The sequence below is a fragment of the Oryzias latipes genome, chromosome 23 (assembly GCF_002234675.1).
Source record: "Oryzias latipes chromosome 23, ASM223467v1".
Classification (NCBI taxonomy): Eukaryota; Metazoa; Chordata; class Actinopteri; order Beloniformes; family Adrianichthyidae; genus Oryzias; species Oryzias latipes.
The window spans coordinates 22264659-22287938 of record NC_019881.2 but is presented as its reverse complement, the minus strand read 5'-3'; the positions used below and the strand labels follow the sequence as shown (position 1 = coordinate 22287938).

General features: G+C 43.6%; 2 protein-coding genes across 6 annotated transcripts; one reads left to right on the top strand and one right to left on the bottom strand.

Annotated features, from left to right (window-relative positions):
- Nucleotides 1–15: 15 nt before the first annotated feature.
- rab3ip (RAB3A interacting protein) lies at nucleotides 16–13392 on the bottom strand. Of its 5 annotated transcripts, XM_020714090.2 has the most exons (15): nucleotides 13259–13376; nucleotides 13080–13104; nucleotides 8175–8288; nucleotides 7898–8014; nucleotides 7099–7265; nucleotides 6838–7009; nucleotides 6277–6372; nucleotides 5392–5469; nucleotides 4031–4243; nucleotides 3830–3958; nucleotides 3600–3712; nucleotides 3491–3514; nucleotides 3169–3268; nucleotides 1323–1392; nucleotides 16–1238 (listed from the first exon to the last, which is right to left on the bottom strand). In XM_020714090.2, exons 4-15 carry the CDS (start codon nucleotides 7985–7987, stop codon nucleotides 1156–1158), a joined length of 1335 nt encoding a protein of 444 aa, XP_020569749.1. In that variant the 5' UTR covers nucleotides 7988–8014; nucleotides 8175–8288; nucleotides 13080–13104; nucleotides 13259–13376; the 3' UTR covers nucleotides 16–1155. The 5 variants fall into 5 exon arrangements, with proteins under 5 accessions (XP_020569749.1, XP_011489619.1, XP_020569750.1 ...); XM_011491317.3 differs by lacking the exon at nucleotides 13080–13104 and having other exon boundaries at nucleotides 13259–13392; XM_020714091.2 differs by lacking the exons at nucleotides 13080–13104; nucleotides 13259–13376 and adding an exon at nucleotides 12506–12526.
- Nucleotides 13393–14815: 1423 nt separating this feature from the next.
- On the top strand, nucleotides 14816–22389 carry proser2 (proline and serine rich 2). The gene is made up of 4 exons (XM_023952460.1): nucleotides 14816–14921; nucleotides 16248–16461; nucleotides 18862–19153; nucleotides 19233–22389. Exons 2-4 carry the CDS (start codon nucleotides 16384–16386, stop codon nucleotides 20672–20674), a joined length of 1812 nt encoding a protein of 603 aa, XP_023808228.1. The 5' UTR covers nucleotides 14816–14921; nucleotides 16248–16383; the 3' UTR covers nucleotides 20675–22389.
- The last annotated feature ends 891 nt before the right edge of the window (nucleotides 22390–23280 follow it).

Sequence of the window (23280 nt, the reverse complement as noted above, 5' to 3'; positions counted from 1 at the left end):
CGCAGAGAGCGGCGAGTTTCCAGAGGTATTCCTGTTTTTATTTCAGAGTGTCTGAGAGAAAAGGCACTGAACCAAACCGGAAAGGGGGCGGGGCTTCACATTCACACCACCAACTAGGAAAGCCGTCGGCATGCGGCGTCTCTGCAGAGCCGTCAGTTCCCAGCGGCCTCAGGAGCAGAGCGTCATCCGCTCTGCAGAGATCATAAGCAACCCGGAAGCAAAACGGCGTTCCACGGAAAACTAAACTCCAGCAGACTTCCTAGGAGAAACGCCTTTCAAGAAAAACAATAAAATCAAGCCTGTGACTTTTTCAAATAGTTAAAAAATGCAAAAATTGTGACATTTTCTGATGTTTCAGTGCCGTTTGGTGGAACTCCAGTTTCATGTTAAACATTTGTACACAAATTGATTGTTTCTGCAGCATTTTGTGGGATTTTTTTTGCTAAATTTTGTGGAAAATGACTAAAATTTGACCAAAAAAATGAAAGTTTTCAACACAAAACCATTTTAAATTAAAGGTGAATTTTAACAAACTAAAAAATTAGAAAAATTATTTAGAATTTTACTTGTCAATGACATTAAAAACAATAAAATAATAAAAACTTGACTGAATTTACGTGGTGGGATCAATATTTAGATCTTAAATGTAATTACAATGTTTAAATTAAAACGTATTAATTCCACAACTTTCATAGTAATTTTATTACAATTTCATGCTTTTATGTAATCTTTTTGCTTTCAAACTAAATATTTTTGCATGAAATTGAAGCCAAATATTTCTGATTTTTTCATTTGTGTTTATGACTTTAAAGTTACTTGGTCTTTTTTTATAGATTTTAAATAATTAAAAATATTTTATTGATGCTCTAAGAAAATACTGATCTCCACAGAAGAGTCAGAATCTCCAACTCTTCAGGGGTTTTTTCTTGACGCCGTTTTTCTTCATTGAACGGAGTCGAAAAAGAAGATGAAGGTTCTGGATCAGAGACCACGGCCGGCCAGAGGGGGCGCTGTCTGTCAGTCTGTACAAACACACTCACGCACGGGGAGGGGGGAGGACGGGTGGTGGTGCTTCAGGACGACAGGAGGAGGGGGGGCGGGGGCAGAACCGGGAGGAGGGCGGAGCATCAGGTGGGAGTGTGCGGCGCCGTCCGCTCACAGCTGGTCCCTGAAATAGCCGAGCTTGGCGAAGGACATCTCCCTGCGCAGCTGCATCACCTCCCAGAACATCTGCTCCACTGCAGACACAGAACCCGCAGAGCCTCCGTCACAAGCGCTCAGAACCTCTCCAGCCCACATTTACATTCTGGACTCGGCCTCACCGTCCTGCTGCTTGACCAGCCCTTGTTGGATGTAGCGAATGTAGGTGAAGAAGTTGCAGACGGCTGTGATCTGAGGAGAAACAAACTTCTCAGGTGAGTTGATGATCCTAGGCTACGTTCACACTGCAGGCTGAAACGACCCAATTCCGATTTTTTTGCCCCTAAGCGGCCCAATTCCGATCTTTTCATGACAGTCTGAATGACACAGATCCGATCTTTTCAATTGCGACCCAGGCCCCGTGGATTTGCCGTCCTGATTCCGAATTGTAGCCGTTCTTTTCAATTGCGACCGCCGTCTGACCGGCCAGGCGACTTAATTCCGAACTGTACGTCATCGACACGCAACAAACGTCATCATTTTGCGTTGAAGTAGGCGGGAACGAGAACGTAAACATCAACCATGGTGGACGATGCTGCTGAGATCAGTCAGTGGAAGGGAAGCGAGATCCCCGATTGGATTAATATTTGGGCTGATCGCTCTTTTCAGGCCAAACTCCAGGGCTTTTATTGCAACTGGGCGGTTTTTGTAAAAAATTCCAGCTAAATGGCAGAGCGTGGTGTTGAACCTTTCCCGCGATTACTTTTTTTTTCTTTCTCCCCTTTGACCGTGCTCAAGCGCAGGGGACCCGAGGCGATCCTCCTCCTCCCTGTTCTGATCCTTAGATTCTCCAGAACAGCTTAATAAAGAGTCCATAGCATTTATTCTGGGGGAAACCTTTTATTACCGTCCTCCGTAACACACAACATGAATGCGCGCCCACACTGCCCCCCCCCCCCATATTCTCTATCGCGTCACGCGCTTGCACGCACACACACACACGCGGGGGCGCGGCCCCAACACATACACATTCCTCTTCCACTACAGTGGGTACAGACGATCCCGACTCCATTGCCTTCTTAAAATGAGAAGATTGTAATTGTGCTGCTCCTTCGTGAAAATAAATGTAATATTACAAAAAGAGCTCCGCTTTTGACAACACTGTTGTTGACATCCATTGTTAACGTTGGCTCCGCAAACAACAAGTGACGTCGTTCACCGTTGAGTATTCTTCTGGCTTCTGCGCATGCGGGTCTCGTTTGGGTCGTGTCACGGTCACACTGGAGATCACAAAAGTTCGGATTTACTTGGAAGCGTGAACGGTCTAGCAAACAATTCGGATTTTTTCAAAAAATCCGAATTGAGCATTAAGCCCTGCAGTGTGAACGTAGCCCTAAATGCTTTGATATGTGCAGCTCTCCTACGCCCCCTGGTGGAAGATTCTGAGTCCTGCAACGCTCACATCCACTTCAGCTTCAACCTGTTTGCAGATGAAGCTGTTCGTTCCTCGTTTCTGATGAAACCGACAGCCCAAAAGCCCGGTTCTGTTCTGTCCCGTCTCTGTCTGAGGATGTGGGGTTTCTTCTGCATCACCACGTTCAGAACATTTTACTTTTAAAACAACGACTCAGAGATGAGGACGGACGTAAAGCAGCAGAGGCTCAGACATCGGAGCCTACAGACTCCATTAGAGCAGCTGAGATGTTACGTTAAAAAAATAAGAAACTGCACCTTAGAGGAGGAATGAACGACAAACAACACGCGTCTCAGAGGAGGAACGACGGCGCCCAAAAAAGGACGCAATGAGGAGGAATAAAGCTGCCTAAGAGGAGATACAACATGCGACTCAAAGGGGGAACAAAGGCGTTTTAGGGGAGCAATAAAGAAGTCTCTGAGGAGGAACGACGGCGACCAATAGGGACGCTAAGAGGAGGAATGAAGGCACCTAACAGGAGGAACGACGGCGCCTTAGAGGAGTCCCAAAGCAGCTGTGAGGTAAACCAAAGTGTAGTTTGTGTTTGTACTCACTTTGTATCTACAGAAGGGGGAGACGTAGTAATAGCTGGACGAGTCTCCAAACTTGATTCTGTGCTTGCAGGTTTTGGTCTGACCACTCAGGGCACATTTTCTGTCAGAGATCAGAGAAGGAAAACCGTTTAGTTTCAGGAGAACGTGAACTGAACCCGCTCATCAACCAACACCAGGAAAAGTACGAGTCGAGGAGAAGAGGAATCTCTGTCAGGTTGGCCTGCAAGGAACCTGGATGGTGGGGGTTGGGGGGCTGAAGGGAGGAGCGTCACAGGCGGGGGGGCAGGAGTACACGATGCTAACGGGAGAAAGACGGACTTACGTGACCAGCTCAGCCCTTCGTACGCTAGAGGAGGCATTTAAGGGGAGATGGAGATGTGATGAAGGCGTGAAAGCTTAAAGAGAAAGAGTGTGGGTGTCGGGATCCTCACTTTGGTCCGCCGCACTCCACCGCCGACGCTTTGACCACAGGCAGCGGCTGGAAACCCACAGGCTCCACGCTGAGCGTGTTCTGCTCCACCGCCTCCAAGATGGCCGAACCCAGCTGAGGAGGGAGAGCGACATCACAACACGGACGAGATTGTTTAGTGGAGCAGCAAACAGATCCAGGACGGTTATCGGGCCCGGTTTCTCCAGAACCCGCTGGTGTCTGCATGCACACCTCGCTCTTGCTGAAGGTGAGGCAGGGGTAGATGTCCTCCCTGTAAACCCGCTCCAGGAAGCAGCAGCTCCGGCTCAGGGTCGGCTCCTCCTTCCACGCCTTGAACTCGCTGAACAGCTGACTGTCCACCTGCCCACAACAACAGAATCAGCGTCTCCTCATCTGCCGTGGGAGGTGTCGAGACACGGGAGGAGCCCTCACCTCCCTGCACTCCCGTACGATGGGCTCAGTGGCCGACGGGTCGGGCTGCGTCCCCAGGATGGCAGAGGAGGTGCTCTTGTTTCTGCTGTGGCCCTTCCTGAAAGGAGTCTTTACTCCTCCACTTCCTGCTGAGGGGAGCTCACCGACGGGGGAGCTGGGGGAGGAGAGAACCAGCGTCTTCAGCGCCTGGACCTCCGCCTGCAGCACGTCGATCTGGACAAGCAACAACAACTTTAGGAACCGCCCACGGAGGAAAATGGAGAGAGTTGATTGACATTGTGTTACTGAAACATTGACATTTTAACTTCCGTGTGGGACGGACGGACGCCGCACCTGTTCAGGCCCACGCTCCATCCATCCCTCATTCCTGAATAAGACCCCAAGATACCCCAACTCCTCTCCCTGGGGCAGATTTCCACCTCCACGCAGAGGGCAGACCAGCTTTTTCTGCTCGAGGAACCGTGGCCTCCCATTGGAAGGTTCTAGTTCTGGATCAATCAATCAATCAAGGCTCTTGCGGGGGGGGGCGATGCCCCTTCCCGGTGCGTAGAGCCGACCAATAAAACAAGGGTCTTCCAAGCTTTCCGGTCTTGTGCCAGAAGCTCAGTATCCTTCATAGCAACCCCATAAGGTTTAGTTCTGGATGCAGCCACTTCACACTTGATGATAGCCCCGCCCCCCCGCCCACACCAAAGGTTCTGACCAGCATCCTCTGCAAAAACCGGACTCCCTCTGCCTCCTGGCCACGCCCAAAAGTCTGTCTAGGAAGAGTCTGAACAGAACCGGGGACGGAGGGGAATACCGGCTGGAGTCAGTCCAACACGCACAGGTTTGTTGACCTTTGACCTCAAAAAAGAGGCAGTCAGTTTAAATTTAGAAGAAAAAAATTAAACTCCCCTTAGGGATGCGGGCGTGGCTAACAAAAAACCTCCTTTGTCAGAGAAATCTAAACATGTACGTTTGCTGATTCTAATAAAACTAACATAATAAACCTGTTCGGCATCAGCGGGCGACCAAAAAATAAAACGGTTACTATGGAAACAAACCAACAGAAAAGCTGCTATTTTGAAAAGATGTGTTATCCGTCCAAGCAGCTTTGACCAGTGTGGGAGGGGCAGATAGAGGGCCGTGTAACAGCCACTCACCTAGTGAGGGCGGGGCAGTGAGTGAGGGGGCAGGACAAGCTTCATCTGATACTTTATATTCAGCAGCACTGGCACAGGAAACGACTTCTTTTTTACCAACGTTCAGACGCTTCAATTAAGAATTTCTAGTTCAAACAACATTTTCCAGTTTTCACCAGCACATCTTCATCCCGGAGCCTCTCTGTTCAGACTGAACCGGGATCTGAGATTCCTCACCTTTCCCAGAGCTTCCTTCAGCTGCTTCTCCGCGTTTGCCTGCTTGACGTTTGCTTCTCTCACCATCTTATGGGCTTCCTGGAAACACATGGAACAGGAGGGTTCTGCTCAAGGCCCGTTTGGATTCCCCTGACGCCCCAAAGTCAGGAAAAGAAAATCCAACGGATCAGCCGCAGATACACACCACACAGAAAACACCAACAAGCAAGACCCCAACACCTTGGCAAACAGGAGAGAAGGAAGGATGGAGGTGAAGGAGACGATCAATTCAGGAAAATCCCAGAAAAAAAAGAATCTGAGTTTGTAGTTTTTCTAACTAAAAAGTTTTCAAATAGTTCATTCAGCTTTAGGAAACTTTGGAACAAAATCTTTGGTCTGTTTTACTTAAAATAGAAGGAAAGCAACACACTTATTTTCTGCTGCATTTAGAGGGTTTCATCTAAAAGTTGCTGCAAACAATAAATTCAATTAAAGTGCAAAAAATCCAGGAGAGAAAATCAAACCAGGATCTGGACTGACTGAGGACTTTTGAGCAAAACGGATTCACTTTGGATTGTCTTTGCTGCTAACGGTTTGTATTTTTAGTCATCATTTACCCAAATTTAACACCAGACCACAGAATCTGAAGAATTCTTCAACCTAAAGAACTGAATGGATGCAGACGTTTTAAGATCAATTAAAATGTAAAAATGATCCAATAATCGCTGATCGTTGACATAAAAAAATCTATTTTGTGGAAAGAATGGACCTCCAACTCGACTCCAGTTCATTTGAACCGTTTCTCTAAAAGCTTCCAGACGGGCGGCATTTTTTGGGTTTGTCTCGGCGAGAGGAAAGGCGGCAGGAAGTGGAGGGAAGAGGAAGGTGCAGCAGAAGCGGACCGACCTGGAAGAGACTGGCGGTGAGCTCCTCCAGCTCCAGGCCGAGCTGGTCTCTGATTTTAGACAACCTTTCACACTCCTCATCCTTCAACAGCAGCTCCTTCCACGCACGCACACACACACACAGAAAATAACACAAAACAACGCAAAAATGAACACGTGAGGTGGAGAAAGGAACACAACATGGCAAAACAAGAAAAGCAACACAAGTTAAAAGCTACAAATTAAATGTTGTCCTAAAAAACAAACAGAAAGATGGAAATAAATCAAATGCTTTGATGTTGATGTGATTTCACACAAACTAGTGAGCGGCAACACAAACACTTTAACACAAACACTGTTAAAATGATAAGACAATGGTTCAAGTCTGCAGAGAGAATGCATGTGTATGCCAATATGTGTGAGTGTGCATGTGTGTGTTGGTGTGTGTCTGTCAGCGTGTGCATATATGTGTGAGTGTGCATGTGTGTGTTGGTGTGTGTCTGTCAGCGTGTGCATATATGTGTGTGTGTGCATGTGTTTATATATGTGTGTGTGTGCATATATGTGTGTGTTTGCACCTCACCCTCTGAGCCTTCGCCAGCTCCTCCTTCAGCCTCTCGTATCCTTTCTCCCGGACCTCCATCACCGACGGGCTGCGCAGCCTCGACAGGCTTTCGCTCAGAGCGCTGCACTCCTCCCCTTCCTCTCCAGACAGGAAGCTGGCCTCAATGGACTCCGCCTCCAGCCCTGGCACGCTGCAGAAGCACAGGAAAAAGCGGCGGGAAAAATCGCCCATCAGAGCCCACTGCAGGGACGCGGTTCTGACGTCTGATCGCTGGTTTACCTTCCATTGTGGCTGTGCCGCGGCGTGGAGTAAACCGGCTGAGTGGGAAGCTGGTCGGCCCGCAGAGAGCTGGGGAGGCCGGAAGGGGGCGGTCCCAGAGAGTGCGTGCGGTACAGAGAGGTGGGAGGGGTGCTCTGACGGGCGGGAGGGCGCTGGTCTGTTTGGTTCTGAGAGAACAAAGACAGAAACACAAATGCTAAGAAGGTTTCAATGCAGCGGCATCCCAGTGGTCCACCTGGTTCTCTTCATGAACCAGAGAGCAGACGATGGTTTGGCTCAGCAACAAACGAAATCTGTGGACTGAAGCTTCTTGTAGTTTGGGAGCAACAGGAAGACGATTAAAAAAATTAGCTTTTATACGCCTGATTTGTTTTCTTTATAAAATAAAACAAAACAACCAAAGAGAAAAGTTTATTTTCTGAATGACAGAAAACTTCTCATCTACAATGAACGTCTGGTGTGGAGGACGTTTTCCCACAAGACAACTCAAACTTTCCTCGTCTGAATGTGAAGCGTCAGCGCCCCCTACAGGCGACTAATCCCATAAACCTGCTGGTCCTGATCTGCATTTTCAGTCATGATTCTTTTCTCTAAAATTCATGGAACGTGTAAAAAACCATCGTGCTGGTTCAGAGCTCTGATTTCCAACTTCTGAGGGGCACTGAATGCAGCAGAACGTTTCTACACCAGATGTCCGTGAACCTCAGAAATGTGGAGTTTTTCAGCTGCTGTGGTTTATTCTGAAAAACCCTGTCAGAGGAAACAGGAAGCCGTTGGTGCTGTGAGGAGAAAGGCCCACCTGGAGGTCAGGCGTGGTGGGCGAGGCCAGGTTCACCTCGTGGAAGCCCTCTAGAGTTTCGGCGTTGCTCTGACCGCCGCTGCAGGCCATGGCGACTGCTCTCAGACATCATACACTCTGCAGACACAAACATCCAGGTGCAGGTTGGCGTTTGTCTATGGCTCCGCCCACCCGTTCTTCACTAATGACATTCATAGCTTCGCAGTTTTTCTGACCAAGACAAATGTGTCACTTTATATATTTCTCTGAGGTTTCTCAGGTGTGAGACTCTTCATACCATTGCAGAAGCTGTGGATCAAGGACCGACGGCTGGGATGGAGGTTCGAGTCCGAGTGAAGCAGGACAGTCCACAGATGAAGAACTCAGCTTATGGGTCGACACAGCCGTTGAGCTAAAGCGCAGAGACAAAGATCTGCTTCAGTTCCTCTGTAGTTTTCTGCATTTCAAAATAAAAGACTAAGCATCAAATCACCAAACTTCTGAGCGTTTACAGCCGTCCAGGACTGAAAGGGCAGATCTTTATCACAGGTGAATGAAACGATTTGACATACAATGTGAACATACTAAGAATGTGGGCGTGATTGACGAAAAACCTCTGTTGCCAAGGAAGTCTAGAAATTTACTTTTAAGACCTGTTCATCACATCCAAAGCCTCAAATGGTTGCTATGGAGATAAAACTGACAGAAAAGCAGCTGTTTCAGGAAAAAAAGTGATCTATGGCGACCTGCGGGCCATATAAAGTTGCTCACGGCTTTTGTTCTTTGCACATGTGTGTTTAAGAGCCAAAAACAAACCTGTAAATACACAAGCGTGGAGCTCTGCAGTCCGAGGTCCATGTGGACCAACAGCAGAACATCAGAACCACATTATAGTCGGTCCTGCTCGGGTTAAGGACCATCTGTTTATGAGTGCTGAGTCATGACTGAAACACACCATCACAGAAATAATGCTGACTCATTTAACATTTTTAATCCATAAAAAACACAACTATGTTTCAGCAGCTGTTGACGGGTTGTTGGTTTATTTTACCCTGGGTTCTGCCTTTCAGGCTGCTGCTCATTCGCCTGAGTAATGGAAGCGCTAAAACCATTAGGACCCTTTTACTTTAATGGAGCAAATATTTTCTGTTTTCCACACTCAGCATGCCTGCACTCACACTTCCATGTGTATCTTCATCGTGGTCTGAAAGCCTGCAGCCATGACTCAGCAGTTTTTCAGAAGGATCCTTCAAGCTCTTAAAGGTGCCATAAGCTCAGGACATACCTGACCGTCCTGCAGGAACAGGAGCGACCTCACAGCTCTGATCCCTTCACGACCCGTTTGGGTCAAACTCCACCATGGAGGCTCACACTCGATGCCGAGTCATGACTTCCAGTGCCGACAGGTTTTAGCTTCACGGCCCGACTCTGCGGCTCGATCAGAACGAGCCTCTTTTAACTACAGGAGCGAGACGCGGCACCAAACACCGGTCCCACCTGCTCAGCCTGGTGGGCGTGTCCTCCCTGTCACTGTGTACACAACTGTTTTCTGAGGACAAATGGAGGTGCGGGTCCAGTCATGGCATCACTCCCTTAATTGTGTGTCGTGGTATTTTTCAGCCCTGAAAGCCTCTCCAGACATGAACCAATCAAAGTGACAGAAAGGCAGCAGCGTCACGCCTCAGGTTGAGGAAAACCACTTCCAGCTATGATCTAAGGAGTTCCACAGACACAGAAATCCAACAAAAGCAAACAGTTGAGTCCATTTTTTGCTCCGTTTTGCTTTTTTCTATCATCAGTCAAAGTAAAAAGTGACAAGACTTTCTGTAAACAGGAAGCACAACTTCAACTTCTGAACTTCTGACAAAATACAAGTACTGTAGATTTAATGACCTGGGGTAAAAAATATATATATATATATATATATATATATATATATATATATATATATATATATATATATATATATATATATATATATATATATATATATATATATATATATATATATATATATATATATATATATTCATACACTGTTAACAAGACTTTTTAGGAGGGAACATCTGGTATCCATGGAAACGTTTCCTGTCAATGACAAAGTAAAAGCTGTGCAGAAAAAAACTTTTCTTCTTGATGGTTCTTGTTTGAGAATAAAACGTGAGACGTATGTGAGCTCATGTTTGTCCCTCAGTGGTTGTCAATAAAGTTTAATAGGAGTCTGTTATTTTATATTCTGCTCTGACTGACCGCAAAAAAACGACGGACAAAAGAAATTTCATGAAGAATGACTCAAAGTTGTTTTCCGATCAAAGCGTGAAGTCATAAATAATGATTCATTACTGCAAATTACGGCAAGTTTCCTTTATGGATGACTTTTGGGCGGGAAAACCAATGACTATGTAGCTCTATATCTTTATGCTCAGACTAGATCAAGACAAAAAAAAACGACTTTAAAAAGTTCTGGTTTCATAAGCAAACCTAAAAAACTATTTCATGTATTTGAACTGCTCTCTTTTAACCGTTTCTGTCTCCGCGTTGTGGCTTCATCTCCCTCATGAGCAGAGAACGCAGGAACGCTTCTGACTGCAGGGATTCCTTAATGAATTTCAAACACGTTTCTCTTTCACTGGACACCATGAAAAACGACGAACCCTCAGCCTCCTCATCTCTGACATCCTTCCACAGAAACAGACAGGTGACAGTCTGAAGCAGGTGAAACTCCAGCTGCCCCCCACACCCACACACACGTCTCCATGGAGACATGCCCTGGTGAGCCGTGGTAACCCGACACTGAAGGATGCTGATTACAGATCCAGTTCCTCCAGGCTGGCCGAGGCGCGCTGCCAGCGTTTACAGGATTAAAACGCAGCGGTGGAAGAACCAAACCACAACAATGGAAACAAGCGCAGGATCCGGGACATCCACGCAACCGCACAGCTGGAGCGCCACAAGAATAAATCCTCCACCCATCGATGAAATCCAAAGGGAAAACTCGTCCTAAAATGCTTCACATCCTCAGTTTTTTTGGAATTAAAGCTCTGAAGGATTTAACCCAATTAAGACTGAAAAAATCCAATCTGCAGCTCAGCCGCTGATGATGGATTTACAGTCGGGCACATTTCTGGGCAGCACTATCAAATCAAAGTGAAGACAAATGATGAGAACACTAACCAAATTCTGGAGGAATCTCATTTTTTCTTACTACTAAAAGAAAATAGATTACAAATGCAGCACAGTTTTTCAGTCACATGACCTTTGAGGGTAAAAAAAAAAACCTGTTTTCCAAGTTTAAACTCTAAAAAGTCTTTTAAACTATTTTTAAATCATTCCCAGTGATCTTTTCATTATGATTATGCCGTTTTTGCCCAAATAATAAGAACCGCCATAAATCAAAAAACAATATTAAGCTTAATTTTCTCAACATTTCCTCCATCATACGAAGCTGAGGTTGGCTTCCGTTTCACGAGGGGCACTAAAGGAACATTCCACTGCATTTTTCACACCAAGATCACCTAGAACCGATAAAATCTGGATAAAATTATGATTTAGATACTAAAGAACACATTAAACACAGTTTCTGATTTGTGAAAATGTAAAATTGGATTATTTTATCGCATTTTACGCACTGAGTCCACCTTATCTCCTCATAAAGTAAACGTGACCAAACTAACTTGTAAGATAACTTCTCTCTTTTTGGACCCTGATATTTTAATGTTGTCTCTTCCCATTTCAGGTTCACCCATCTCTCTTACTCTGCTTTTCATATGTCTTCTCTCCTCCCTCGATCGTATCGCTCCCGTCCTCATTTTGAGAAATCAAATAAAGGGTTCAACTTCCTGCTGGGAAAGTTTCACGAATCAGAAACTGTGTTTAATGTGTTCTTTAGTATCTAAATAATGTTTTAATCCAGGTTTGATCAGTACAGGTTGTGTGGTTTTTGAACAGGTGGACTCAGTGCGAAAAATGCGACAAAAATAATACAATTTCACATTTTCACAAATCAGAAACTGTGTTTAATGTGTTCGTTAACTAATAGAGGTGCTAAATAAATTCATCATCCTCTCCCTCCTTCTCACTCATGGTGCTGAAAGAATTTAACATAACAGTATAAATAACTCGGCAAAACACAGTAAAACAGCTACAACTAAACATATTTAGACAAAAACCTACACTTGTACCCAAATCCGTCCAGACAGGCAAAGGGAATGGTATCCCACAATTCCTTGCGGAAGTAGTTACACATACTAAATTGAATTAATTTGAAGTAAAAGAACTGTCTGATAACTGCGTGTTATATTTAAGCTGAATTAACAACAAAAATGATTTATCTTAACTGAAGCAAATAGTTAAGTTAGATTAATGTAAAAAAGTTTATCTTTCCAACATCCATACGTGGTCTTATCACCAATCAGTCTTATCAAGCTTCTTCATCCACTAAATCATCTTCAAATGGACACGCCATGCTGCTTCACCTCTCTGAAAACAAACTAACCTTCAACTAAACCTGCTCTAGACCAGGTTATGTTCAGTGCATGAGTTGCTATGGCAACTTGACCTACCCTAAAACATACCTCGATTTCTGGAACCTAAAGCTGAGGTTATCCGCTTCCTTAGCCTCAAACTTACCGTGGTAACTAGCATAACCTGCTTTCTGGAATACCCCTCTGTTCAGGAGCCCCCGGGGTTAGCTTCGAGTTAGCATCCGCTAGCAAGGATCACGACAGTGAGAAAGCGGCGTGCACGCGTATTTAACCGCACACGCCTATCCACAGCGACCGTGCGATGCCATCGAGCACCAACGCATGAAACATGCATGACAGCGGCGCCTGGCGGCTTGAGTTTCACTGAAGAAACGGGCTCGTTAGCATTCAGATTAGCCGAGCTAGCTAACCTAAGCTAACCCCTTTTAATAGTGTTTCAGAGAGAAATTTCAATGTTCCTTCAACATCAAACCATGAACAGGAACCCCGAACAGCTGTTTGACACAACAACGCCAACAATTCAATGTATATATTTGAATAAAAAGCCTTTAACTATGACGATGAAAATATTAGCGATGATGAGGGAAGCCCTACTTCCATTATCGGTCACTATTCGTAGCCTGGCAACAGACACAGCGTTACGAATTCATCAAGAGCAAAGGTATGCCAGGTAAATAAATTAGAATAATCAACATGATAACAAATATATTGAAACACACCAGTTAAGTTACTCCAAGTGTTCTCCTGATAGCAAAGGAAACAGAAAAGGAGACTCTGTTGTCAGATAATGGGTGCGTAAAGCAAATCCATGCAGCAGTAAGCGACAACCGAATTTATGACGTCTACAAATAAATGAATAAATACATATGCGTCAATAATTTTTAATATGTGGACTCACCGAACCTCCCCGTGAACAGCAACCGGACCGGTCGGTAAGCCTTCCGGTAAACGAGTCGAAACAAACAGGAGCACCGGAGAGGCTGCTGACGCAGGGACCGACGGGGGTTGCGTTCACGGAACTCTAGGAAATTAGAGCTACCATCAACACTCTGCTTTCTGACACGGCGCTGAACACCAGCTTTTACTATCACACATCCACAGAATGCAGAAAAACGGTGGTCACTAAACGCACCATCTTGAGAACAGATGACAACCGCAACAAACTTTCGCCAAATTAAACTTATAGTGATGCAAATCACAGTAAGACAAAATAAATAATTTGAATAGAGCAAAATAAAAATATAGGTTTTAAGTGTCCTTTAAAAAAATAGTTAAATTTGGTTTGATTTAGGCCTCAATTGTATCAGAACTTATTCTACGACTTTTCATATGTTTGTCATGTATAAATTGTAGTAATTGTTGGACATATACAAATTTTAATTACAAATTCAAGCCACGTTCAGTTTTTGTTATTTTTTCGTAAAAATTCTGTATATTTGTTAATTATTTATCTATTACAATTCTTCTTTCCCTTTCGGCTTTTCCCATCAAGGGTCGCATGGTAAACCTGGCAATGTTTTACGCCGGATGCCCTTCCAGACGCAACCTTCTCAAAGCAACCGGGCTTGGGACCGGCACAGAAGTAGAGAAAGGAACAGGGAGCAGTCCGGATTCGAACCCTGGTTTCACGGACGGAAGGCGCCGCAAAACCAGCACGAGCTAAACCGGCTCCCTGTTATTTATCTATTACAATAGAATTCGTTTTTTTGGAAAACATCTGACACATTTATGTTGACGGTGTGACGTGTTGTTTTTGGTTGTTTATAGGTAAAAAACACCTGAACATCTGACAATATAATGCTACCGCCAGCAGAGGGCGCCAGAAACAAATAAATGATCACCATTGTTTAGTTTTTTCCTGAGTTCATCATTGAGCCTGAACTCTTTCAGCTGATCGATTGTTTTAATTTGGAAGTGATTATTAACTTTTACTTTAAAGCATCAAAATAACACAACACTGGAATTATACTTGAGCTTTAGAGTTTTTCACCTAATCTTAAACCATATGTATGGACCTTCCGTGTATTGTGATTAAACTTAAACGTAAATTTATTTTAATTTTCTCTTTTTTATTTTCAATTACTTTAGGATTTTACAATAGCCATAAAAACCCTTTAAACTTTTGTGAGTCTTTAGGGAGGAACACTCAGTTATTGATCGTTCCATGCAGGGAATAATTTCACCCTGGATGATCATTTTTTATTTGGACTGTCAGTGTTTATGAACAGCAGCAAATTTTCAAGAAGAATGATAAAGCTCCAATTTTCCACTATTTGTGAAGCGTCAAGTTGAAACTTCTTTCAATAATACCAACAGTTGTAAATAATAAAAGTAAATATCTTCTCAGTGTGTCACCGCCGTGACTCCTGACACTTCTGAATTCTGAATGAACGTCCACACGCACGGACACACCCGACAATGGGCGGAGTTTGTAGTCTTTAATTGGAAGTGCGCGCGGCGGCGGCGCATTTTACGCACGGAGTTCCACAGAGGCGCGCGGCATGAGGCCGAGCGGAGGTTAATGCGGCTGCGTGATGATGACCGGTGTGCGCAGCTGTTGGGTGAGTTTCCTTTACGGAGAGATTTCTGTCTTTGTGAGAATCTGCCCCGTAAATGCGGTAAAACCTCATATTGATTGATTTATGGGCAATTATCGCTAAATCTTTGTAGACCTTCATTAAAAAAAATGCCCTTTCGCTCAAACTAAATGCCATTTGTTTTTATTTGACACTTTTATTTTCATTAAACGCTTTATAACATTAAAGTCTATTTATTTATCATTTGTGTTTTTTTTCTGTATTATTTCTCTTTATAAATACGATTGTTTGCTTTAAAAAGGTTTGAGGACAAAAAAACTTGTAGTACTTATAGTATAAAAAGATAAAATACTCGAACTTGTTCAAAATCAACAAATATTAAAGTAGAAAAAAGTTTTTGTTTCTTAGTTTTGTCTGACACCTTTTGGGTTTCCTGTAACTTTAAACCAAAAGTAGTGATAAATCTGTTTTTATCTTTGGTTCAACAAAAACTAATTATTAAGTTTTAAATGACGAGTCTGGACATTTTGGACATTTGAACAGGTTTATTACGATAAAAACGTTTTTCTTCTCAGTTAATTTTACTTAAACTTTAGTAAAGAGTTTAGATTCTTGATAAAGGAGCCCTTTCTGCCAAGTTGAATGAGTCTGGTGGCACCTCAGAGTTGTTTCCTGTCTCCTTGTGGAGGAAGCTCCTCCAGGAATGTGGTTGAGGAGGCCGCTGGTTTCGGTCTTCATGTTCTGGAGGAACCGGCACTACAGGTGGGATGCTGAACGTCAGAGCAGCTGCTGGGCAGAGTGTTTCCATGGCTCTGCTGTGAGGGAAATGACAGATATAGACGTATAGATTTAATGTGACTAACTTAATGCATAAAAACACCATTAAAAAAAACTTTGATTAGTTAAAAAAAACAAGCTGAAATTAATATAACCACCAAATGTTTAAATTGGTTTTACTTTCCTCCGTTTTGTTATAACTTTTCACTCAAGACCAAACAAAGATTACCCCTAAATATTCCAAAAAATATTTAGTTTCCAAAACATTTCATTAACTTTGTGAGAATCGAAAACGGCAAAAATATAATTTCTGATGCACAAATGACTTTCATTAAAAAAGAAAACAGCCAGTTGTACTTTAATGAGGTTTATTTTATCTTTCAAGTCAATGTTTGATAGATTTTTTTATTATAAAGTGTTTTGTAGCTGTTTTCAGATATGTATCCGTATGATCAAAGCTAAAACTGCAGCTGAACTAGTGATAAAAAGCTTCTTTATGTCTTCTGGCATGGATTGATTTCATATCAACTTCTTCTCTCTCCTAAACTTGATGAACATCCTGTCTGTCTCCAGGTTTCTCGGACAGAACGATTCCTCAGTTCTTTTCACCCACATCAGACATGAGTCGGGTTTATTCGTGAGGTTAGAGTCGCCGGGCCGTCCATGTGAAGTCGAAACGCCAGCTGGCCTTTGACCCCCCCACCTGAACATGGACGTCCGTCTTCATGGCAACTCCAACTTTAACCAAAGAGTCAACGGAGGAGCCCGTCGCAGCTCCAGATCAGGAGTGAGTGTTGGAAAACATGTCCGACCTTTCCCAATGAAAACCCTCGTTCTTGAATGCACAATCCTTTTCTCTAAAAGAAGAAACTATTTGGTTTGTTGCTGGATACTAAACAGCTACAGGAGGTGGTTAAATTAGAAGTTGTTTTGTTTTTAAACACAAAATTAAATTTCTTTATTTGGCCAAATTCCTATTTTTTGTCAAAAAAAGTACTTTAAACTTATAAAGTATAAATATCAACATCACACTTAAATATGATACACATTAGTATAACTATTACAATAAACCAGCTTCTGCATCTAAATATACAAGTACTAGCACAGTATATAGATAGATAGATTTGCTTTTATTGTCATTGTCCATTGTAAAATGAAATTGAATCTGAAGTACTACCTCTCTTGGACTAGTACTGTTATAGTTAGTTGCAGTACAAGTACTGCATCTGACTATAATAGGTAATAAAGCAGTTGCAACAACACTGCTAACATAACAATGCAGTGTTTATGTATGCTAGCTCTAACTAGCTATCATTAGCTAGCTTCAATGGTAAATTTTATTTTTTTATTTCTTAAAAAGACTGCAATTTTCAGATTTTCAGTTATTTTTTTTAATAAAATTAAGTAAAGTTTAATTTAAATGTAAGTAAAGTTAAAAGTTTAAATGAATGTTTTAGTAGCTTAGCTTAGTGATTAGCCTAGCATGCACACTGGAGATTGATGTGTTTGGCGGAAAAATATTTTCTTTTCCGTGTTTGGGCACAAATGATCGCTAGACTTGTTCGTGCTCTGCCAAATAACTCCCACCATTTAATAAGCTATATTAGAAGCTTTTATACATTTGAAATGTGATTTATTTTCTTAATACAGCTTGACAACCTATAGCTAGCATTTAGCACTTTTTGCTGGGCAGGGGATAGTTGTCAGGCAGAATTTAACATTTATGTATTCATTTAAAAGGTTTTTCCCAAACATCATGGAATTATTGCTCAAATAACTTGACAGAGTTTCTTTCTAAATAGTCGTCTCTCATTTTGAATACAAAGGATGATAAATTGGAGCATTTCTGCCAGATTTGAGTAAAATTATGGATAATATGCCATCCGTCACTGTTAAAAGCTGACTGGTTGTTGAACAAACAGGTGAGCCAATAATCTTGTCGTGTGATTATTCTAAGAATTTCATTTTCCATCCAGTCCTGCATATTTCTCCTCACAAACAGGCACAATAATAGGATTTAGTTCCCATCAAACTGTTTTTTTTGTGCCCCCACCATATTTTGAAATACAGTAAACTCTCCCAGCCTATCAGATAACTCAGGTGTAGTGTTGACTTACCCACAATCAGTCATCAAAGATCCCGAGAAATCATAAGCTTAGCAACTTAACCTCTTGGGAATGACTATCAGCACCCCACAGAGCCAAACCGGTCGAGCTGCAGTCTTCAGACTCCTGAGCTTTTTCCCAACAATAGAGCTCAGCTGAAACCAGCAGGTCAGGAGGAGTTACCTGATATCAGGTTCAGCGGCTGCAGGTGTGCTCATCTGTGGAAAGCAAAACAAAACACTCAGCAGCCTCAGTGTGGGCATTTTTCACAAGCATGACGTCAGCTGTTTTCCACGTCAACCGCAGGATGAAGGTCACCTTCAGGTGGTCTGAAGCTGGGGATTTAAGAATGTGACTTTGTTCCAAACATTCAAGACTGACTTTTTGTAGCAACTCAGATTTAAATGTGAGATTAGGAAACATTTCTTGTGTCGGAAAATTTCAAGAATATTTCTGAGTTAGAACTTGGTGTTGATTCCGCTCATCACAGAAGTGGAAATAAGATCCACGGATTATTTTACGACGTGTTGTTACCAAAATGTCCTCAGAAGGTCCCCCACCATCCTGCAGTCTGTTAGGGGTTTGCGATGTTGTTGCTGGATAAACCATGACATGCTGGTGTGGAGGTGAAGCAAGAAGGTTGGGACAACAAACCTGTTGGATCTTCTGTTGGAAGCTATGTTTGCCATTTAAGCAACCAATTTTACTAAGAAATCAATGTAAATAATAAAAAAAACAGGTTTGAGGAATTCTACAACACCAAGTCTTTCATTTATCGGAATAGAGCTGAGAAAGAAAAAGCCTGGAGCGAGATTCACCAGATTTGCACCGCTAGAGTGCAAATCACCGCTAGAGATTTCACAACAAGTCTCTTCCAACAGTGGGTGGAGGTCATGTGCTAGTAAACAGTAGAAAAAGCAAAAGAAGACGAAGAATCCCCATCCTGCTTGTTCCGTGTAAACACCACATGCTTAACACTTTTTCATTTTTATTGCATTACTGAATGTAGTTTGAGGAGGCGTGCACCAGGATCTATCCACAAGCCTAGAGCTGAACTTTTTATCTTGTGTTGGTTTTTACAGAAGGACGATACTCTGAAGTATTTAAGCCCAGAGGAGCAGGAGACCCTCCAGTTCTTTGAGCAGACCATCGACTCTTTGGATGACAGTCTGGAGGAGCAGGAGAACAGGAGGTCTGCACAGATAAGGCCCCAAGTGAACAGCCAGGGGCCCATAAGTGTAGTCAATGGACCCTCAGTCTCGGTTCCCAACCCTGGAATTAGCGCAACTCCTCACCAGGAAATTATTGACCTGGTTCACCCTGACCTGGATTTGATGCCACCCAGAGAGCCGATCTTCAACTCCACCAACCCAGGTAGAATGCAGCTCTTCTCCTTTCATACCTGTTGTAATTTTCTTTAAAACAGGATCAGTAACGTCCCTATTTCTCACAGATTTTCGCCACATGCTACCTGCCCCAGCAAGCCATTTTGAAATAAAGCCCAGGCACGAAAGCATGGCTTCAGAGTACAACCTTCCCACCCCAAACACCCCACCCGACGGCCACTCTGCCTACCACCCCCCAGGCTCTGTCCCCACCCCTGTCCTGATCGCACATCAGATAGCCGAGAACCAGGGTGGTGGAACCACAAGCTTCCATCCATCTACATTCCTTCGTCGCCTGAGCCTGGAGTCTGAAAAAACCCAGGTTGACGGCTCAGATCATCCATCCAGACGCGGTCCTCCTACTTCTGCCAAGCCTGCTCACTTACCTGCGAACATCAGCATGCTGCAGCGCAGCAGGGAGCACCTGAACCCGTCCGGGTCTGATGAGACCATTCACGATAGACAAGAGTCACAATCCCTCGTCTCGCCTTCAGAACATTATCAACAAAGTATAGAGACGAAAGTTCGAAAAGCTCCTACTCGTAGCATTTCCTTCAAGGATCCTACACCAGGCAAATCCAGAATGGAGGCCCTGTCCAAGCTGGGACTGACGAGAAACCGAGCTATGTCCGGAGATAAAGCCATTGAAAACAAACCTCACGGTACACCAATGGAACCCCTCATAGTCACAACCCCCGGCACCAAAACTGTAGACACTAGTATCCCGCAAACTACACAAAACAACCTCCCACAACCTGCTGGGACAACACCTTACTACATCCACGCGGACAGAAAACCAGAAGCCCCGCCAACGCATGTCCACAGAAGCAACAACACTAGAAGCACCCACCTGACCCCATCTTCTCCGTCCATCACCCAGAGCAGACCCACTACACCTCAGATGGAAAACACCTCCCCTAACCATCCCTCTGAGGTCAACTCTCTGTCCTTCAACCACTACGGAGGGAAATCCATCATGGTTAACTCCACAGTTCAAACTCGGAGTAACCCGCCAACCTCTCCAATCAGAAATGAACCCAAAATTGTCCTGCCTGCGCTCTCCAACCCCCCAGAGGCCAATCTTTATGGAGGAAAGACAAAAGTCATGAATCCTGGGTCCATGAACAGGACTGACCTTCCTGACATCCTCTGCTCCCACATCAGCCAGAATCCAGCAGCTCCGACCAGGCAGGAGCCGCAGGCTGCGGAACTCAATAGCTACGGGGGCAAGAGTCTAACCATCAACCCCACCGCTGGTGGGAATCCTTCTACAGGCAGCCTATCCAAGAGCATCAAAGGTCCGGCGCCAACTCCAGCTCCAAGGCCGGCTCGGCACTCTTACCACGGCGCTCTTAGTCCCCCAAAACAGGCACAAGCCCCGCATCCCGAACGGCGGAGATCCAATTCCATGTTTCGCCCACAGGGGATCACAGTGCAGTTTTCTGGACGGGGGCCGATGAACGACTCCCGCAGGGAGGCACTGAGGAAACTGGGACTGCTAAAGACCTGAAGAACTATTCCAAAGCAAAGGCCACCTCCTGAGCTTGAATCATCTGCACCAGCCAGATGGGAATGACGCAGAACAGCATTCCTCATTTTTTTGGAGGTGTGGTGGATTAGCTCTCACAGAGGAATGGACCTTGGAACCGCTGGACCTGTTCAGCCGGTTCTCCCCGTCTGGACACGAAACCTCCAGACGGCAAAGAAACTGTTGACATTTTTCTCTGACAGGAACCTGGAGAACTACTTTGTGACAGGAAGACACTGAATACCTCTGGACAAAGATCCAAGCGACATTTTGTCATGTGGCTCACCTCTGCTCACAGAAGGCCATGATCACTTCCATTGTAGATTGTTTTTTTTTTTTTTATGGGAATGGGGAATTTTTGAAATTATTCAGTCAGTGCTCTTAGAGGTTCATCTGTCATCTGCAGCCTGAAGCGCTCTGTAGTTTGTACTCCTTACAGGCGCACACATCCACTTCTGTAAATAAGCTACGGCTATTATTTTAACTTATTTCATTACATTCAACCAGAATTTCCCAAAACAAAAAAAAAAAGATCAGAGTGATCCTCCTGTCTGGAGAATCCCAGCTGGAGACGGATCTCTGCTCTGCAGTGAAAGCATCAGTTTGAGGAATTATTATGAAAAACACACAAACTACAAATGATTGATGTTTAATGAGAGGTCCAGAGCAAAGGCTCATGGGAAAACGGGAGACCATGGTGTAAGCCAGTAACAATTTCAAACATGATTGAAAAGTCGTCTCAGTTCACATGACGGCGAAAGGATTTTAGGATTTTGTGACTCCATGAATAAAGAAAGTAGTTAATAATTCATTTAATGAGGAAATTCTGAATATTTATTAAAAAAAAAGATCAAAGTGTGAACATGTGCCCCTCAGCACATTTGACAGGGAGCTGTTATAGTCTTTAAAGCTTTAAAAAATATGTATAACTGAAATGTAAAAAAAAGGGGAGGGGGAGTATTGCTGTGTTTTCGTGTCTGTTGGGATGGACTCTGTTCCAGGGGGACTCGTTTTCTTCTCATTTACTCCAAAGAAAACATGGGATTTTGTTTGTCAGCTCTTTGTATGAATTTAAAAGCTCCTTCCACGACAGCAGCTGACCTCCTTCTGAGGGGGAGGAGCAGCAAAACACAAGGAGGAGAGGGAGATCCAGGCGGGCCTTTGTGCAGCTGGAGGATATTTTTACTCCACGGAGCATCTCCCACAGCGAACCCACAGAGGGGCGTGAGGTCAGGCCGGGCGGACGGAGCCCTTACAGCTGCTTTTTAGGGAGGTCACTTCTCCCAGACATCTGCAGTCAAACCGCACAATCCAGAAATACACTCTGGGCAATGTGTGTTTTCTTTTAGTGGTGTGTAATTGAAGTGTTGTGTGTGTGTGTGTGTGTGTGTGTGCGTGCGTGCGCATGTGTGTGTGTGTGTTGGGACTCCGGCCTCTGTAGCTCACCTACAGAAACTTTTGAAGGATTGATCTTTGTGTACAGACTCCGGTTCTTTGTAGTACATCTACAGATATTTTGAAGGATCTAAAACTCTTTGACAGGAAATTTAAAGACCAGAAGAAGAGCTTTAGTGTGCGTTGAGCGGGAAATGACGAGGTGGAAGACGCTGATCAACTTTCACACCACTGAAATGTTTATGTCATAATCTATACATCCTCCTTTTTTGTCACTTATTAAAGCAGTACGTTTGACAGAGTGTTGGATTGTCTTTATTTAACTAGAGGAACGATCAGACGAAAAGCATTTAATATGGGATTTTAAAGCAGATTTAGTTTCCATAACAGTTTAGGGATAAAAGAAGCCAAAACGTTTGAATAATGACAAGAAAACAATTAAAATAATTAATTCATAACCATGTTTTTTCATTAAAAATACTTTCACATAACTAGTAATTGATGGATATTAATTAAAAAAAATTGTTCCCTCAAATTAATATTTTGTTGCCCTTTCTTGGTATTTTGTGGCCACAAATAAGTAATTTATGGGCATTAAATAGTAAAGTACAAATGAGTATTTTGTGGAAACACATTTTTACTTTGTGGAAAGAAATTTGTATTTTGTGGCCAAAAAAATAGTATTTTGAGGGTAAAAATTTGTATTTTGTGTGCACAAACTAGTAATTTGTGCACACAAAATATTAATTTATGGCCACAATTTAGGAATTTAGGGGAAATGTTTTTTGTTTTTGAATGTCATGTCTAGGGCTCCATGACAACTGAATGACAGAAAAGTTAAATTTACTTATAAAAACAAACTAACAAACTAAGACCTAAAATCAGTTGATTAATTTGATGCCTCAAAAGCGTTTTTTTAGAGTAAAACACAGCTGAATCTATAGGAAGGCCTTTAATGTAATCTGTCACTATAAAAGCAGACATTCTGTATGGATGGTGCCCCCACCCCCTGTCAGCAGGTACATCCTGCCATGGTTGGTGTTGCTCAGAGAAAAGCGGCGGCAGGAAATACTTGCTGCCGTGTAATTACACCTCGACAAACAGACACGCCCTCACAGACGGAGCAGAGCTGACCCAGTTTACACCAAGCAGCAGCAGCAGCAGCAGCAGCAGCAGGACGTCTTCACAGCAGA